General features: G+C 39.2%; 1 protein-coding gene across 1 annotated transcript in view; it reads right to left on the bottom strand.

Moving 5' to 3' along the window:
• The window catches only part of PPP2R5A (protein phosphatase 2 regulatory subunit B'alpha), a 92,908-nt gene extending 77,038 nt beyond the window's left edge, over window positions 1–15,870 (bottom strand). Inside the window, exon 1 of the mRNA XM_081254857.1 lies at window positions 15,561–15,870. Within this exon, the coding sequence (XP_081110983.1) occupies window positions 15,561–15,744 (184 nt within the window). The 5' untranslated portion in view covers window positions 15,745–15,870. The remainder of the gene's footprint in view (window positions 1–15,560) is intronic.
• Window positions 15,871–20,880: the final 5,010 nt, after the last annotated feature.

Here is a 20,880-nt window from a genome sequence, read left to right as displayed (position 1 = left end):
ACACTCCCTAACACCATACACAAAAATAAACTCAAAATGGATTAAAGATCTAAATGTAAGGCCAGACACCATCCAACTCTTAGAGGAAAACATAGGCAGAACACTCTATGACATAAATCACAGCAAGATCCTTTTTGACCCACCTCCTAGAGAAATGGAAATAAAAACAAAAATAAACAAATGGGACCTAATGAAACTTAAAAGCTTTTGCACAGCAAAGGAAACCATAAACAAGACTAAAAGACAACCTTCAGAATGGGAGAAAAGGGCTTCCCTGGTGGCGGAGTGGTTGGGAGTCTGCCTGCTGATGTAGGGGACACGGGTTCGTGCCCCGGTCCGGGAAGATCCCACATGCCGCGGAGCGGCTGGGCCCGTGAGCCATGGCCACTGAGCCTGCGCGTCCGGAGCCTGTGCTCCGCAACGGGAGAGGCCACAACAGTGAGAGGCCCGCGTACTGCAAAAAAAAAAAAAAAGAATGGGAGAAAATATTTGCAAATGAAGCGACTGACAAAGGATTAATCTCCAAAATTTACAAGCAGCTCATGCAGCTCAATATCAAAAAAACAAATAACCCAATCCAAAAATGGGCAGAAGACCTAAACAGACATTTCTCCAAAGAAGATAGACAGATTGCCAACAGACACATGAAAGAAATCTCAATGTCATTAATCATTAGAGAAATGCAAATCAAAACTACAATGAGATATCATCTCACACCCATCAGAACGGCCATCATCAAAAAATCTACAAATAATAAATGCTGGAGAGGGTGTGGAGAAAAGGGAACCCTCTTGCACTGTTGGTGGGAATGTATATTGATACAGCCACTATGGAGAACAGTATGGACGTTCCTTAAAAAACTAAAAATAGAACTACCATATGACCCAGCAATCCCACTACTGGGCATATACCCTGAGAAAACCATAATTCAAAAAGAGTCATGTACCAAAATGTTCATTGCAGCTCTATTTACAATAGCCAGGACATGGAAGGAACCTAAGTGTCCCTCAACAGATGAATGGATAAGGAAGATGTGGCACATATATACAATGGAATATTACTCAGCCATAAAAAGGAACGAAACTGAGTTATTTGTAGTGAGGTGGATGGACCTAGAGGCTGTCATAGAGTGAAGTAAGTCAGAAAGAGAAAAACAAATACCGTATGCCAACACATATATGGGAATAAAGATGCAGACCTACTAGAGAATGGACTTGAGGATACGGGGAGGGGGAAAGGTAAGCTGTGACAAAGTGAGAGAGTGGCATGGACATATATACACTACCAAACGTAAAATAGCTAGCTAGCTAGTGGGAAGCAGCCGCATAGCACAGGGAGATCAGCTCTGGTGCTTTGTGACCACCTAGAGGGGTGGGATAGGGAGGGTGGGAGGGAGGGAGATGCAAGAGGGAAGAGATATGGGGACATATGTATATGTATAACTGATTCACTTTGTTATAAAGCAGAAACTAACACACCAGTATAAAGCAATTATACTCCGATAAAGATGTTAAAAAAAAACCATAATGGAAAAGAATATATATATGTATAACTGACTCACTTTGGTGTACAGTGGAAATTAACACAACATTGTAAATCAACTATCCTTCAATAAAATTTTTTTATAAAGAGATAATAATAATAGTTTATTAACATGGCTATGTAGTATTGGTTTTAAGAACAGTTCATTGAATAAAAAATATTAAATTCAGTACAGTAAGATAATTTTGAGTTTTCCCTCGTAATATAGTTTTGCTAGTACGGTCTCAAATGAATCTTACCAGAAAATCTAGTCTATATTCGTTTCTCTCAAGACCTCAAGTATCAAGAACACTAAAATTTTAAAATATTCATTATCACAAAGCCTTCCATTTCTTGTCCATTTTCATAAAAGTCAATGTGATAAACTAAACTTCTTAGGGATAACCAAATTATTTCAAGTTGTTCATTGTTAATCCTCTATTTTACATCTAAGAATAGTTTGAAGTACTAGATATCGTAATTTGTAACAGAAATAACAGTTTTATAGGTATAATTTTCCTTAAAGAAAAAAGATAACATATTCCCAATTACTGTTGCTCACATATTTGAAATCTAAAGTAGGCTCTCATATAAGATTCATGCTACAAATTACAGAACAAGCACCGTATCATAGCAACCCAGCAATACCACTACAGTGACACGCTGAGGATGCAATCCAAGATTCTAATTTAAGAAACTGGCACAGAATATAGGACATGCAGCTTTTTTTGGCAATACCCCTAGAACATTAATAACTAAGAGTCTAAAATCAGCTTTTATTTGAAACTTTAGAGGATCAAGCTTTTATAAGGTAACAATGGAAACGTTTATTAACAAATGATTCACAGCATTGTAACTAAATATGACTTAGGTAAGGGTCTATGATTTCATTAAACTTGAAAATGGTGGGAAAAATTGTAGATATCACATCTTAGGGAATTTGAATACATGAACCCTACCAGTTTGATAATGCATTCTAATATACAAATGTATACCATTTTAAGAAAACCCCTAGAGTACTATCTAAAACTTTACATAAATATTTACATGCTTTACTCAATTACCATTCAAATGCAGATACATTCACAACTACTATACTACAAAAGGGTTAAAATATACTGTTCAATTTTTATTTCAAAAAATTATGTTACCTTTTGTTATCAAAACCACTTTAAAGAAGGTAAGAACAAGAAATGAAGATGAGCTAGTGGGGCATGTTATATGGATTTCTTGGAATGTAGAACCTTGAGAAGCAGAATACTGAAAAAGTCTCCTAGAAAAATAAATGGAATATTGTGTCATCTGTTTAATTCAATTTGAATATAAAATCTATTCATTAAATAAAGGTTTTTAGAAGCATCTTCGTTTCATTTGGGACCCTTGGGGAACAAGAAGTGTTAAAACAGATCTTTATAGATGGTTTCCATAGCTGTGATGAGGTTCCATCTTGCAGCTAACTCTACCTGCAACTCCTAAGCAACACCTGCTACTGTGTTAGGAAAAGGACTACCTACTTTAACAAGGTGGTTCAAGTCTCTAGAGCAGGGCCTAAGGGCCACAAAACAACCCACCCACTTCCCTCCTCAATCTGACCAGAGACGGGCTTCAGCATGCCGGTGGTGCTACAAATCCAAGGACCCTGAAATTATATACAAAATATTGTATATGATATTTTCTGAGATGATGGATTCCTTTAATCAGATTTTCTAGGAGATCCATGTATAATCTCCCTAAAATTAAACACCAGTACTCTTAGAAGTTATTTCCTCTCCTTTTAACATAATGAATTTTCATAATCAAGGTTTAAAATTATTTCACTCAGTATTTCCAAAAATAAAAAGTTTAATCAGAAACAATTCTAAATAGATTTTTTTTCTTTCAGAAACATGCTATTTATAGCATTCCATTAAAGTGAAAGTAATGGGTTATAGAACAACATACATTATATGATCTCACTAATGGGAAAATATAGGAAGATGTTCAAAATTTTAGAAGTTTCCTCTGCTTGGGGATTTTTACTTTCTATTGACTTGTTTTTAAGAGTGAGTCTGTAAGTTTTTACAAAAATAATAAATCCATTATACAAGAAATAGGGTAGTTAAGAATATGACATTTCTCACTGCATAGTCTTTAAATGACTTTATTTTGGAAAACCATGAAAACTGAGACTCACTCATGACTCACAGCAAGCACTGTATCCTAAAATAGTCATTCCTATTCCACAGGAGAAGCTACTTTTCTAGATCTTTTTTTTTAAAAAAAAGAAGTTCTCAAAATATCAAAATATGATTATGTGTAAGCTTATACAGGTGGTTCAAATTAAAAACAGAATTATCAAAATATATGAAATACCAAAATCAGTGCCTGGGTATCTGGTAGCTAAGTAAAACCTGGGTTATATTTTACCTCTCCTACATGAATGATAGAAATTTCCTATGAAGGAAATATGACTGTGAAAATTAAATGCACCTTAAAAGCATTCATTGTTACATTTGCTACTTTATTTCCACTTTGGATTCAAATTTAGTCACAAATGTATGTAGAAAACTACTTAGATGACATATTGTCTAATTTCAGTTTTTCTCAGTTTTCAGGAGAATAAAATCAGTAAAGTGATAGATGAATTGGACCAATTGACTTTTATATCCAAGTCTCAGTTATCTTGCACCAATTTATTTTCCTCCCTTGAATTGGGAAATAATGATCAGGAAGACAGTACTTTGTTAATGTGGTCATAGTTTAAAAAAAAAAAGTTTTCAAAAACTGTGTGTACATAGCTTGTGTATAGAACAGAGAAGCAAAAATAAGTAGAATCTAATCAGTCTTGATATTCCATAATAATTCCATAATTCCTCAAAGCTGCTCATTACATATCATTAAAACTTTAAGTGAGTAGAGACTCCAAATTATAAATCTAGCTCTGACACAAATGTGCGGAGTGATTAAAAGTTCATTTCATCTTGTTTCTCAGTACTCATTCATAAAACAACCGTTCTCCAATTTCTTCTTCAGAAAAACTTCATTACTTTAAAAAAAGGGAAGAATTGTGCTAAAAGGGAGACCTGCAAAGATCAATGAAGCATTTTTATACCAGAAAACTTAAAAAAATAAAGATGCTCTGCTTTACAGGGTCTTAGAAAAACCTACTTTCAGTACTGGCCTACCTGCCCAGGATCTAAAAGAAATCATTATCTCTCTTGTAAGGCTCTCAACTACAAATATTTCTCCTTTGCACTGTTAGACAATAACATGCTAATTTTGCTTTAGTGCAGACAATACGAATCAATTGAGAAGATGAAGCTATAAATGACTTGCGCAAGAATATAACCTACCTGTTTTGGTTTCTTCATCAACAAAATGCTAAATTTGGGGTTGTATGTAAACTATTACTCAATTATAAGTCATTATACATTTGTGAATTACTGCATGACACAAAACGGTATTTTTCTTTAAATCAATTTAATAGCATTTGCTTCATTATTTCATTCAATAAATATTAAACCAGGTACTGGGGCTTCTCTGGTGGCGCAATGGTTGAGAGTCCGCCTGCCGATGCAGAGGACACGGGTTCGTGCCCCGGTCAGGGAGGATCCCACATGCCGTGGAGCGGCTGGGCCCGTGAGCCATGGCCGCTGAGCCTGCGCGTCCGGAGCCTGCGTTCCACAGCGGGAGAGGCCACAACGGTGAGAGCCCCGCGTACTATGGATCTCAGGTCCTGGAGCACTTAACTTATAGTCTAAAGGCAGAAAACGGCCGATTAAGTACCCTATTCATACCTGTCCCAACTAACTTATAGTCTAAAGGCAGAAAACAGCCGATTTAAGTAACTAACCCTACTCATGAACCTGTCCCAACAAATTCTGTAATCTACCTCACACATATACCAAGGACATCTTACCACTGCACAATGTCTTATACACAGACATTCCACTGAATGGGGAATATATAATCCCATTTTGCCCAAAAGACCAAGTGGCCAGCATCCCAAACTATGAACATTTTCTAATAAACAACGTTGAAATTTTTTTTTTTTTTTTTTTTTTTCCTGTACGCGGGCCTCTCACTGCTGTGGCCTCTCCCGTTGCGGAGCACAGGCTCCGGACGCGCAGGCTCAGCAGCCATGGCTCACGGGACCAGCCGCTCCGCGGCATGTGGGATCTTCCCAGACCAGGGCACAAACCCGTGTCCCCTACATCGGCAGGTGGACTCTCAACCACTGCGCCACCAGGGAAGCCCCGTTGAAAATATTTTAATGAATGTTTAGAAATCACAGAAATTACCAATGGGCACTCTGTGATTCACACATCCAAAAGTCTTTATACCTAGGTTTCCAAAAGACATCTCAAACTTAAAATCTCTGAAATATAACTCTGGATTTTCCCTCTTTATCTGGTTCTTTTTCTAATGTATTCCTTCTCAGTGGGGGTAGACCTATGCAACGCAGCTGTCCAAGCTAAAACACCTGGGAAACATCTTTGGCTCCTACCTTTGCCTGTCCATCTCCCCCAGACAATTCATCAACAAGTCGTAGCTTAGTTATATTGTGAATACATCTCTTTCTCTCCATCTTTACTGCTACCACCCTAGCCCCAGCCATATCATGCCTCATCTAGCCTATTAAAACAACCTCCTAACTGATCCTCCTTCTAATAATCTTGCTCTGCTACAATCCATTCTCCACCCAGCAGCTAGTGATACATTTTTTTTTAATTGTCAAGCTTCCTGAAAGAGATGTCCATACTTACTGACTTGGCTTTCCCAATTTCCATTCACTCCTCACTTCTCCTTAGAGAAGTCTGGTTTCAAGTCTATCAATCCTCTGAAACCCCTCTAGAGTCACAAATGTTGCCTGAAGACTACCAAACCCATGGAAACATTTCCATTCTTATTTGACTTGCTAGCAGCTCTTCTCACTGTTACTAGCCCCACCCCACTACCAATTAAAAACATATTTTCTTCCCTTGACTGCCTTGTCTCTACTCTCTCCTGTCTTCCACTCAAGCTGTTGCTCCTTCTTCTTTGATCATCCTCTAAATGATGGTATTCCTTGCCCTCTTCTCATTCTATATACATTTTCAGTAAGCAGTTGCATCTCTTCAAATGCCACCTTTAATCTAAAGCTCCTAAATTCTTATTTTTAGCACAGATTTTTCTACTTAGCTCCAGACCCAAATATCTGATTTCCTACTAGACTCTTCACTTCTATTTTCACAGGCACTTCAACCTGTCCCACATGTAGAACCATTATCTTCTCCCACATCATATCTTCCACTCTTCTTCCCTTTCAGTAAATTGCTACCATACATCTAGTTGCACAAGTTAGAAATGTATCATCACTGATTTTTCCCTCTCACCAAGTCCCCCTGTAATACCACCTATCCCCACTTAGATAAGGCCACCATCATCTCTTGCCTGGATTACTGTGCCAGCATTAACTAGTATTCTTCACTCTCATCTCCCAATACACTCTTCACACAACTGTCAGGAATAAGTGCAGGACATGGCATCAAGGCTGTTACCTAGACACTAATTGTTGCTCCAGTCTCTTGTCTGGCCAGTTCCCTATTATAATCTTTATCACGGCCACATATATTGCTGGCAGTTCCCAACATACGCTATGCTCACCTACCTCTGGGGTTGCCCATACTGTCCTTTAGGTGGACCTCTTAGAACCCATGTGTCTTGGTCTAACACCTCTGGCCTTTCAGGTCTCAGCTTACCTGTCACCTTCTCCAGGAAGCTTTCCCTGATCTCTCTCCTCACATACCAAAACTGAGTTGGGTCCCTCACACACTCCCCTAGGCTTTCACTGCTTACTCTTATCACAGCACTTGTCTCTAATTGAAACCACTGGCTTACATGTCTATATTTATCCCACCAGACTCTAAGCCCCTAAAGACATTTAATTTCGAAAGAAAAAGCATTCATCATTTTATTCACTTTACTGAGTAAAAGTTTTAATCTCTACAATGGTTCACCTAAAATTTAAGCACGATGAACATCAAAGAGGAAAATATTTCTGTACTAGATTTTGAAAGCAAAGTATGTATCTAGTTTCACAGCAGGCAAACAAAATCTTTTTCCTCTGGCTAATTATAAGAAGAACAGTAGTACAAGTTAAAAAAAAAAAAGCAAATATATATTCCTATAGAAATTATATTTTATTTTACTTATGACTTCAACAGATGTTTATCTTTAGAAAAGTCTGTTTGGAAAATTATGCTTTAAAAAAACACCCAGTTTTGCTAAATCAAAATTCAGAGCTTATGACAAAAACTGTCTCATCCTTTTGACTTTATCAATTTAGAGGCACAGGATTAACTATGAGTTCAAATAATCATCATCTTCTGGTAACAGCTATAATTCTAGAATATCCGTTATCAATGAGTGAGAATCAAATGCAAATCCAATTAAAAAGAGAAAATGTATCATTTTTGAAGCTATATTTAATATTTTATTATCCTGTACTACAAGTTAAGCCCAGTCATTAAAAAATTCTAGTTTCATACACCTAACATCTTTTTAACTATTGTTTATGCAGTTTCCTCACTAACTAAAGCAAAATCTGAGAGAGTATCTAAGAGCTTAAAAACCCTGTACTTCTTCTCCCTACCTTAAAGAAAGCTTTTCTGATGAAATGACAAGATGGCTATTTATTTAGAACAAGAGTGAAACTCATTCCCAATGAAAGCTAAACCAGAATGACTTCTGAGGTCCCATTCAGCACTGGAAGGCTCAACTAGATATAACATCACAATAATGTTACAGTAAATGCAATTAGCATCACCATTCCAGTAGGAGGAGTGAGTTCCCAAGAAATCCCTTGCCTTCAGTATCCAAGTTAGAAATAGGTTCTCTGAATTTTATAATGTGAACCTATCATATTTGGCAAACTACAAAAAAAAATCCTAATAGATTTAAGAAATCTGATCAAAATTGCAGGATTTCTAAAATTCACCATTACACGAAAAACCCACATAAACAAATTCCTTCAAGGAAAAGTTCAAAAAGATATATATAAAAAGTGGTTTGAAACTGCTCATTAGTGAATATCCTGCCCAGACAAGCAGAGCTTATTTCACATAAACCTAGCCTGTCATGTAAAACTCTTTCAGTAAAGCATTTAGGTTCCCTATTACATAATAATGCACTGAAAGTAATTATATATTTAAAATCTGTTCCTTTCATCTCCTTCAAGGACATCCTTATAAATAAAAATTGAGCCTCAAATTTAGAAATTACTGGAAACTAGTTATTTCAGTTTACCCAATATTTATATACAGTTGTCCACATCTGGAAGTCAACCCAGTATTACTTTTCCACACAGACCTTACACAATACCTTTCCTAGAAATAAATCTATCAATAATGTTACACGTCACTTAAACCAGTCACTGGCAAAGCACAAATACAGCAGCAAACAATCCTTTGTTTCAAACCTACATTTACTATTTATTATCATGCTACTAAAAACCCAAAATACATAACTTTGAATCAGATTTAGGCACAAATATATTAAAACAAAACACAAACAGAAGAGAACCAATCTGGTGGTGGATAGCACGGAACACCACTGAAGGAAGCATAATCAATAATGGGGAATGTGTGTAGAGGGAGGGCCAACAGGTAATTTCTTAATCAAAACAGTGACTCCGCCTACATGACCACACTTGTTATGCACAGGACACTGTATTTGGTACTGTAATAGGATATGAAAACACAGATGACTTCTGCTTTCACAAAAATTTTACCATCTCATTCTGGAGGGAGAACATCACTTCATAACTGACACTGACTCAGCCCAACAAATCAACAAATACAGGTATCATTCAAACTGGTGAGCAGAAAGGCCAAAGACAAAAGAGAGTTATGGAATATAAGTGGCCCCAGGTCCTTGCTGCCCTACCTTCAGTAAAAAACTGTGGTCAAGATTAAGATGATAGATGTAAAAACACTCTGACGAAAAACATTTCTTTTTCTTTTTCTTTCTAAAACGCCCTGTTTATTCTGCAAAAATCTGGAATACTCCACAAATCTGTGTGTCATCCTTGTGCAGGAATCATGCTAATCTTCAATAGTTTCAGTTTTAGTGTATGTGCTGTCAAAGCAACCACAAGAAAAACATTACTTGACGCTAAATAAATATAAGGCATGACCAAAAACAGTTATGATCAACAATATCTCATCTGTTCAACACCTAATAGTCAACATATACACTAGTAATATTAGTTCTAAATCTTCAAGAGGCAGAATAATGCTGTGAACATATAGCAAGTATCAGCTTTACATTTCTGAATGATGGGATTAAAACTAGGCAAACTGCTGTCTTATGTTCTCACTTTTACTTGACAGCTCAGCCACAGCTCCGAAAATCACAGAGAGAAAAAAAAAACTTGACCACCTTGTATCAAAGGATAATAGCTGAGTTTTAATTACGATAACTACAGCAAAATCCAATAGAATCAACTCATCACACCTAAAACTCCAGAATCCAAGAGCACTATCCCCCTTCAGGAAAGTAGCTGATTAGCCATAGGGGGCAGTAAAGTTAAGAGAGTGAAAAGTAAATAGCACGAGGTGAAGTGAGGGCAGGAAATGTTAATAGGCTGGGTAATGAGCCGCGAGTATCCAGAGAAAAGGACAAAGTCTCAATTAATGAATTAAATCAATAGACAGATAATGCCAAACCAGTGATTCTCAACCCTGGCTGCATATCAGAATCATCCTGGGAGCTTTCAAAAATACAAATGCCTGCATCCTACCTTAGACCAATTTATTTAGAATCACCTGAGGGTAGGACCCAGGCACTGATGTTTTTTAAAACTCTCTAAGTGCACAGCCAGGTTGAGAACACTGTTAAACACATACAATAAAAATAAGCTACTTTATATCCCCAGCTTTTTACAATTTAAAAAGTTAAAATTTTAAAAACACACGAAAATCTATTATTTCCCAAATCTATGATTTTTGTTGATAAACCTGTCTTTGTCATCCAAAGAGAGGCAATACGTCATTAAAGACTAATTCATTTTTGTGATTTTATTAGGGGAAAATATTATTCTTACAAGTAAAAATGAGTAAACTGAAGGCCAAAGGGGTTAAACAACTAGCCCAAAGCAACTGTGACTCATCAATGATACAGGAAGACAGTTTAAGTGTACTATTTACAGGATGGTACTCTATCCCAGTGATCACACTATTTTACTTAAATACATTTTACTGGATTCTCACTTTACAGGCACTTCATAAAAGGATCCAAAATTCAATTAAGAATCAGAGGAGGTAATAACATTGGGGGAAAAAGAAATTTGACCCTAAATAGGAATTCTGAAGATGTTAAGTTAGACTTAAATGGAAGTTTTTCCTTCCTGTGAAGGCCAGCAACAGACACTATATTAATTTCTCTAGAAGTATATCCTTAAAAAGTTTTTAAAAATTTAAATGTAAGTCTACCAGAAGAAATATAATATTACTTCCAGAAGACAGTCCTAAAATAGGTAAAATGTTATATCCCTTTGTAAACAAACATTTTTAACATATTCAGACGAATTTCAACTCTCCTTTATTGCCACCCCAATTACTAAAACGGGTTTTGGGTTTAGATGGAATGAAATTAATTTTGAAAGAAATCTATAAACCTTAAAAGTTGAGTCAGTAGTGTCCCTCACCAGCACAAAGAAGTTAAGTTAGTTATGAAATTTCAAATCGTGTCATTGTTCTTGTTCCAGATACCCTAAAAGACCACATACATCAAGAAAAACAAAAAAAAATTTTTCCCTATAGGTAAGCAAAGCACTTCAAATGAGCACCACTGTTACTGGACTCAATACCTCCAGTGGGACCCAGCTTCTAAGAATATACCAACCAAGAAACTGAGGAAACTTGGTAAGTTCTTTACCTCATCTGAAGGGGACTTCAATCTCAAATCCAGTTTCATTCTATTCTTTGCCATTTACTGGCTGTCTCCCATAAGAAATGCACATCTATACAATTTTACTGGTTAATTCAATTTCTCTGCTTGATAAAAAACTTCTAACTACAACTTCCAATATTTTAAATAGTCACTCTACCCTATTTCCACATCCACACTTATGCTGATGTTACAGCTTCACCTCATTTCACATAAAGAATATGTGAAAACTGATTATAAACAAATTATACATTAAGTACACTAGCAAAGTTTACAATTTATGTGAATCCTTCATTTAGAAAATACCTTTGATCTGGATTTTCAAATATCAAAGAGAATGGGAACTAACATTCTTTGCCTATTTTTAGGCACTAATTACATTATTTCACTTAATCCCCCAAATCCTGGGGAGATAGAAGGTATTATCCCCATTTTACAGATAAGGAAAGCAACTCAGAAAGATTAAAATTTTACCTTTGACCCAGGGCTGACCCCAAAGACCCAACTCTATCATACTGCCCAAATTTCATAAAGCAGGATAACAGCAAAAATACTGAAATCATTTAACCTGGGTTCCGGTGTCAGGTGCAACACCATCCAGATAAGTAATCACAGGCCTGAAACTAAGCTGTTTAAGCCTCAGCTTTCTCATCTGGGAACAATATTGGTCTTGCACAGAGTTGCTGGGATAACACAATGAAATATAATTTTTGTAAAAATACATTGAGCTATGGATTGTCACAATATTACCTTAGGTGTGAAAAAGCAAGGGATATCGGGGATAAGATGTTACACAACTTTGGACTATTTCACTTATTATGAGCAATACTGTTTTTGTAATTTAAAAATATAAAGAAAAGTGTAAATTAATTTGTAAATGCTAAATGTTATATAACTGTATGGCATCTACTATTTTACCAAACCAATCCTTCTAGAGACTTACACAAAAAAGGTTAATCAGACTGAAAAGCTTCCAATTAACTGATTTTTTTTTAAAGTTAAAAGTCTCCTAACTGTTGGTTACCAGAGGAAAAGTTTAAGGTAGAAAAATTAAGTACTATACTAATGTAAATTTAAATACAGAAAAAAATGATTGACAGAATGTTCCTACCTTTATTTTCTAATACCTAGTTCTCAGAGGAACTTACAGAATTAACATAAGAAATTTCAAGTATTTTGGAAAAAAAAATTTTTAAGCTATAAAATATAAGATAGTTAAGTTTGATGACCCACATAACAGTTTCTCATTTTTAAAACATCCTTTTAACAAGGCTTGTTTTTTAAATAGTTTCTGTAATAAAACAGAATTTTCTCTGAACATTCTCACCATTAAAATCCTGCAACCCACTTACTAAATTATTTCACACGAATAAACTTCTTATAGATTAAAAAGTGGGATTATTTTGTTACTCTTTACCCATAGCATGCTTTAAGGAAAATAGCTGGCACCTTTCCAGTTTAGATTCATGTGGACAAAGTGTAACATAAGCAGATTGGCATAAACACTTAAAAGATTTTGGATGGCTACAGACATTGAATCACTCCACAGCAATATTATATTTCAGAGCAGGAAGAAAAATTCTCTTTTATACATGTATTACAGGGCTTTCCACTGGTTTTTGTTAAGGCCACAAATGGAAAAAACTACTACTGACAGAAAAAGCACTCAACGTTGTGGTATCAAAGACACTGCCAAAGTACCAAGTGAAGCAACTGAATTTTTAAAAAACCACTTTTCAAGCATTTTGGCATCTGGAGTAAAACTAGTTTTTCCTAGTGGGTAATCTAAGTAAGAATCTTATTCCTCAATTAAATTTACATAAATTTATCCTGAATACGTAACTTTCCTTATAAAGAATACTATATTTTCATGTAAAACATAGAATAAAATTAAAGTTCCAATTTTATTTTTTTCTCTACTAGTGAGCAAAATACTATAAATAAAACATTCAATGGCACCTTCAACTTGTTGAACTATACACCATGAAACCTGGATGAATACTGACTCTGCATATTTTTGCTAGGCTTTTAAAAACAAAATATATTCAAATTGCATCTCCTGACTTGAAGCAACCATATATCTAATATTCAATTATTTTTATTAAATATAAGTAAATATTATATTAAAAAGACAATATAAGGAACATCTTACTAAAAAGCAAATTAAAGAAACATGAAAGAAAAACACTAGCACCAAACCTTCAAATTGCAAAAATAATTTGCCAATTTAATGAAAAAAAATTAAAAAGGTAAAAATATCTATGTTTTAGTTAAGTTTAAAATTTTAAATTCATGAATAGTAGTTCAATGTCCTAATAGGTAAGACGATATTCTTTTATAGCTATGACATCACTCAAGAATTAGTCTTGGCAATGCCTACCATTGTGGTCTACTGTTGACTATGCTATGTAAATTTTCACAATTTTTGTATGCTAAATAGCAAATGATAAATGCAGTACCACAGGCTACACATCTTAAATAAAACCTTCTTTCAAAAGTCAGTTTGGGGCCTCCCTGGTGGCGCAGTGGTTGAGAGTCCGCCTGCCGATGCAGGGGATACGGGTTCGTGCCCCGGTCTGGGAGGATCCCATATGCCGCGGAGCGGCTGGGCCCGTGGGCCATGGCCGCTGGGCCTGCGCGTCCGGAGCCTGTGCTCCGCAACGGGAGAGGCCACAGCAGTGAGAGGCCCGCGTACCGCAAAGAAAAAAAAAAAAAAAAAAGAATGGGAGAAAATATTAAAAAAAAAAAAAAAAAAGTCAGTTTGATTCTGGCTGTGGGATGTCTGTAATTTAGAAGCACCCCAAGAGGCAGGGCAGTGTAGGATCTGAATGGGGTTCCAGAGCTATTGCAGGTCAACTGTGATTTGAGCTGGGGTTTTCTTTAGACTCTTAGCCAAACTAAGACTGGATTCATAGGCCCAAAGACAAATCAGAACCGGACTGGCCTTAAAGGGGATGCTGGAGCTTTTTCAAACTGATAGAAAAACCTGCTGAACATTTATCTATTTCAGTATGAACTTTTCATTTCCTGGCCTTGCAAAACAGATGATCTAGATTTCTATCAGGTTTCTTTTGTCGAAAAAAAAATTCGAATGTTTAGGACCATTATCATCTTGTTCCATGATGATGCCTATTTCATAAAAAGCAAAGACATTAAAATTATAAAATTAAAAGGCAGTAATCCACAAAGAATAAACTAGAACACCAGGAACCAATTTCTTTCTTTCTTTCTTTTTTTAATCCTCTAAACCTAGTGGGAAAAAGGAGTGAGCCAAAAGGAGTGCCAAGTTCTCCTGCAAGGCATTGACACGGATACCAATCTGAATTACTGTACAAACCTACAAAGTCCCTGGAATCACTGCTTGGCGAACTAAGTTCCCATTCCATTGCAAAGCGACACTACTCCTTAACACCTCTCCAAGTTTACCGTGTGTATCTTCTCAGACGATAAAGTATTTTAAGTCTTTCTATTCTTTGGGCTAAAGGGAACATTTAAATCTAATGACCCAGTAAGTAAGACACTACACTGGTCAGATTTTTTAGGCTTTTTCTTTATAAATAAATCTGAAGACCAGGTAACTCCTAACCGGTGTTTGCATTAGGATTCCTGGTCTGTACGACTCTTAGGAACTATCAATGGGAAGGAAAGTTAGGGAGAGAGTGCGTACAGGCGCTTTATAGTTGAAAAGGAAAGGATTGGCTAAGGGTGGCCGAAAAGAGGAGGCAGGTCTCAGAAAGGGAAGGTCGGAACGTAAGACAGCTTGTTAAAGCAAGATGGGTAAGGGCAAGGCTCGGGGAAGAAGAGTGAAGAACTCTACCCCTCGGGACGCAAGAGGAGAGTTCCAGTCGCAAGGGCAGCTAAAAGAGCGCGCAGGTGGGGAGGGGTGCTGACCTCCTCCAAGACCGGAAGAGTTGAGGTGAACCCAGAAGTGAGAAAAGCAAGGCTCTTAACAGCAAACCTGTTTGAATCAGAGGGGGTGGGAGGACGCCAAGGAAGCATGGGGAACGCGACTCACACACTCCGAGCCCCAGCTGGGCAGAAGAAAGCCCCAGAAAGAAATGAAGAAACGACTTTGGCGGCGCGGAGGCGAGCGCCCGCGTTCCTCCCCGGGCTGCGCCCTCGGAGGTTACCTTTGAGCTGGGGCAAGGGGTGCAGCTCCGGCTGGCTGCCCTGGCTGCGGAACTGCGACGAGCCCTGCGAGCGCTTCTGCCTCTGCGCCTTGCGCACCGATTTCCGGGTGAAGCCGTCCACTTTCTCCGAGGCCGAGATGGCGGCGCTGGCAGCCCCCGCCGGCGGCGGCGACGACGACGACATCACCACGGCCCTGGCGCTTGGCAGCTCCGGCTGCTGCTTGCACGGAACGGGCAGCGGCAGGAGGAGAAGGCGGGGGAGAGGCGCCGAGAGCTCGCGCCCCTCCGCCCCGTTCCCCCGGCCGCACTGCCCTCCCGCTCCCGGGCGCCGCCGAGCTTCTCCTCGCCGCCCACCGACGCCTCACGGCCACATCTCAATGCCGGAGGTTCCTGGTCCCCGACGCGCGGCGAGCTCCCGGGGCTGACGGAGGCGAGGGCGGGGGTAGAGGGGGGGGTGAAGAAGTTGTTGACTCCGAGTTCGGAGGGCTGGTGGACGGGAGCCCGAAGTTTAGACAACTGAGGCGAGGACACTGGGGTGCGGACGTCGAAAGCGCCTCTCGTCCCTGCAGCCCGGGTCGCCAGCCGGCCGGCCCGCCAGCACCTCAGTGGCCGCAGCTAGCGCAGCCCGCCCTGCCTGGAGCCTCCTCCCGAGGCGCTGCCATCGCGGGTCCCCTCCGAGCCGCTGTCGCCACCGCCGCGGTGTCCAATCTTCCCTGTCAGCGCCGACCCCTCATCTCCCGGGGCGGTGAACCGCCGCCCCGGCCCTGGGCGCGCACACACACTCGCTCCTCGAAGCGCCGAGCAGTCCGAACCCCCTCCCCCACGCGCCCTTCCGCAGCCAACAGAGAACCCCTGGCGGGCGACCGCTACAACTTGAGAAGGTGCTGGGTAGAGGCAAGGGGGGAGTGTGAGTGCGTGTGTGCGCGCGCGCTAGGGCGCGCGGCCAGGGGGAGGGACCGCTCGGGGGATGGGGAGGGAGGAGATTGACTGACAACTTCCGCGGGGTCCCGCCAGCCTCTCGGAGACCCGGGAAGGAGTAAGGGGTGGGAAAGCATGCCAGCTACCTCAGCCAATCGCAGGGCTAAGCGGCAGCAACGGGGTGAAGCTTGGCCTCCTGCAAGGGCTATCAAACTGGGGGGTTAGGCAGAGGAATGGGGCGTGGTTGTATGACGGACCTCGGCCACAGCCAATCGTTAGTGAGGATGACAAGCGGAGTGCCACTCTCACGTCACAACAGTGTAACAAACTCTCTAAGGATTGAGGGGAGGTGCCCCTCCACCAGCGAGCAGCTTTGCACGCCTGCGCGACAGCTCCAGGCTATAATTGCGCTCCTGACAGCCTATGAGAAGACCGGGAAACTAGAGGAGGGAGTCTAGAGAACAAAATAGACTGCGCCCATCCTTCCCTCCCCTCTCTACTGGCCAATGAGGAACTGAAGCGACTGGTGGAGCGCTTGAGGGCTGGGGCGCGAAAGAGCGCCAGGTGTTACGTCACTGAAAAGGGGTGGAGCAAAGGCCTGGTAGGGGTGGTACAAGCAGTGTGATTGATGGCTGAAGTAGTCCCGCGGAGGAAGGCGAGGAAATGAAGTTGTCCAATCAGAGCGAGGTGCTGTCCTCTGTGGGCGGGCCTTGGAGCCTCGCTTGCCCTAAGCCGCGCACTTGGAAGTTAACGGGATAAATTTATAGCTCTCTGGTGGCTGTAGCACTGCAGTTCCTGAGAGCTGTTCTAGCGCGAGTTTGGGCAGTCTGGCGTCCACTACTGAAAAGAGTTTCCCAGATCCACACCCTGCAGGAAGAGATTTCTCATTCCCAATTTAGTATCTTACTAATTTTCACTCTTCTTCAGCTGGAGGCCTTCAGCTGCTCCAACAGAAAGAGTAAAAATTGGCTGATCTGTGGTTTGTGGATTTGAGGGCTTGCCATTTACTCTTACTGGGATCCCCTGTAGATTCCATCCAGATTTTAAACTTTTTAAGGACAGGGACTGCTGGTCATCTTAGTTTTTTTGTGTGGCGCTTTCTGTATAATGATGCTTAATAAAAATAAGTGAGCTGAACAGTCTGTCTTCTCTGCGGTTTGGCGGACCCCAATCTCCATTTCTCTCCCAAGAGCCCCAGACCTCTTCCCTTCTACAAAATTAAAATGGTTGACATATATTTAAGCAAAACTATCTGATGCGTATGTACCGAAGATGCCAACTTTGGGTAGGAAGTTGGATTCCAGATCTAAAACCAAACACTACTTTAAAATATTTCCTTCCTTACATTCACTGAGTGGTGAAATCGTACACAAGCCTCCTAGTCAAGGAGGTTCAAACCTCAGCAGCGTCTTTGACACCTTCCTCATCAAATCAAGTTCCAGATCGTGTTGAATCTATCTTCACAAACGTTCAAACCAAGCCTTCCTTACAATTTGCACAACCAACCCACCAAATATAGTTCAGGGCTTTCAAACTCACTTCCAGATCCGTCTTTTTAAATGCCACATTTATCTTATTGGCACGTGTGAAGAACCATTCAGTACCTACAGAATAAAGTCCCAATTCCAGGCTCTTCTCAATCTAACTCGTGGCTGTCTTTCCAGGCATAAATCGTGCCATGTCCCTACACAAACTCTTTTTTCGATTTAGACACATCATTCTACATACTGATACCCTAAAAGCATAGTGCTTCCTTGACCCTCAGCTCCAACATCTTGAAATAATCCACTTTTTTCCCCATCTTGTTGAGACCTAACTTTTTTCTAACCCTAGCTCAACCCCTATCTTTTATGAAGCCATTCATGATAATCTGGTCAAAAGGGATGCCTTTCTTCTTTACATTCCTATAGCATTTATTATCTATAACACTCACAGGGCCTGTCATCATATAATGTCAGAGATGGCAGGCACTCTGCTCTTTCTCCCCTGGAAGTCTGTAAACACTAAGAGAGGAAGAACTCAGTTATTTTATACCTCTGTATCTTTTACTGAACAAAGGATAGATATGCAGTATGTAACAGTCTAATTTTTAGTTCTCAAGAACAAGGTTTCTGAAAGCATGATCATTGGATCGCCTGCATCAAAATCCTCTGAGGTGCTTATTCCTGGTGCTTATTTAAAATGCAGATCCCAGACACACAGAATCAGAACCTATGGGAAAAACACGGAGACATCTACTTTTTTTTTTTTTTTTTTTTTGCGGTAGGCGGGCCTCTCACTGTTGTGGCCTCTCCCCTTGCAGAGCACAGGCTCCGGACGCGCAGGCTCAGCAGCCATGGCTCACGGGCCTAGCCGCTCTGCGGCATGTGGGATCTTCCCAGACCGGGGCACGAACCCGTGTCCCCTGCATCGGCAGGCGGACTCTCAACCACTGCGCCACCAGGGAAGCCCGGAGACATCTACTTTTAATAAGCTCCCTAGGTCATTCTTATGCACACAAAAGTTTGAAACTACTATTTTCTAGTCACCTGGATTTTATTTAGAATAGATTATAAATGTCTAAAAGTCAAGGGTAGTACTATTTATAATAAAGAGCATTTACATAGGATAAGAAGGGGAAATAAATAGCAGAAAGCACACCAATAAAGCTAAAATTCATACTGGAATATGATAGATAATAAATAATGGAAAATAGAGACCAAATAGAATAGATAGCAAATAGATACTAGAAACAAATTATTGGGAGGCTTGGAACCAGCATAACTGTCTGGACTTTCTGAAAGAGCCTCTTGGAGAAGAATTTTGAGAAAAATTTTAAATAAAGAGTGAGTGAGTCAAACCCTAAGAAGAGAGAAGGATGGCATTCCATGTTGAAGTCACCAAACATTTTGGGGAAGATGGAAAATACCATAGCCAAAGAATCAAAAGGCCTGACTTTATTAATTATCAATAGTCTGGGCCAGTCAAGTCACTCACCCTCTCTGAGTCTTAGTTTCCACATTTGTTTATCAGAAAAAAATAAGTAACCAGCCTTCTTTACAACGTTGACATGAGTTTTAAATGTGATTCATAAAACAAAGCACTTGGGAAAGTGAATATTTTGCACATGATAATTTTATAGACATATGTATTTATTGAACATTTATTTTCCGTTTACTACCTTAAGTAAATAAGGTATCTGGGTCCTAAATAGAGATTTGTTCACTAATAATCATCTAACAGAAAACTGCAATCTCAGTGCTGATCTGTATGTAATTCTGACACATGAAGAGTGTCAAGGATGATTCCATGCTGTATAACTCCTGCCTTTTCCCATATGTGAAGACCCGTATGTGATTCAGAGGTCAAGGCTTCATCACTGCAAATTCTTTGGTTTACTTTATCCCCGCATGACTTGAATTCCTTAGTCCATAAGCATAAATATGCTTAGTGATCTCATTATTTTATTCACAATACCTAGCTTGCTGGAGAAAATAAGTAATTCGTGAGACAACAATATCCACAAAGCAAAAGCACAGTCTTTAAATGGTTTAAAGAGTGCATCCGAGGGGGAAAAAAAAAATTCCAGCACCTCTGATGGCTGAGTATATTATTTATGCTTTAAATTTCAAGAATAATAGAAGAAATATTTTTTTAAAGAGTGCATCAGGGAGAGTATTCTTTTCAAATCACTGTGAAATTCTCTAAAGCATGTCCAAGTAAAGTTTTGGCTGTCAATGTTCTCTTTCCTTAAGAGCCATAATACCCAAACTGTGCTCCAACAGAACACCAAACAAATGTGTTTTATCTGCAGAATCAAATAGTAGTGGTCTTTTCCAAATTTACAAAAATATAATAAAATAAAATAAAATTTCTTCCTTACATCTTTCTTAAAAGTTTGATTCTTTTCTATTGCTTTACTATACTGGAATCTAAATCAAGGTAGTATCTGATTTATCATAAAAATTTTAATTTTTAATATGTCACTCCTTTTTATTTAAATACATTCAAATTATGTAAAATTCAGAAAGAATGAAAGGGTAACAGGAAAAGTCTCACTCCCATTTCTGTCTCCCAAAATCCAGGTCCCCTCCTGGGAGGGAATCAATGCTATCAGATTCTTATATGTGCTTCCAGAGATAGAATAGGTTTACTCCCTTAAGATTTAATAAATTCACATTTTTAGATGTTCCACCAAAAGCTACATGATTTATAGTTATTTCATCACCTGAAGAAGTTTGAAAACCACTACTCTATCCATCAATGAACCTTCCAGAGTTCTTACAGGTTTATTCATACCTATTCATTCATTCATTATTTTATTCATTAATTCATCATGTAACAGATATTTATATATACATGCTATGCATCAACAAAATATGAAAGTTGAAGGGACCTTGGATGCTAATCAAGTCAAGTTGGT

The sequence above is a fragment of the Mesoplodon bidens genome (assembly GCF_964165515.1).
Source record: "Mesoplodon bidens genome assembly, chromosome: 2".
NCBI classification, from domain to species: Eukaryota; Metazoa; Chordata; class Mammalia; order Artiodactyla; family Ziphiidae; genus Mesoplodon; species Mesoplodon bidens.
This window is presented reverse-complemented; position numbering and strand designations above follow the sequence as displayed.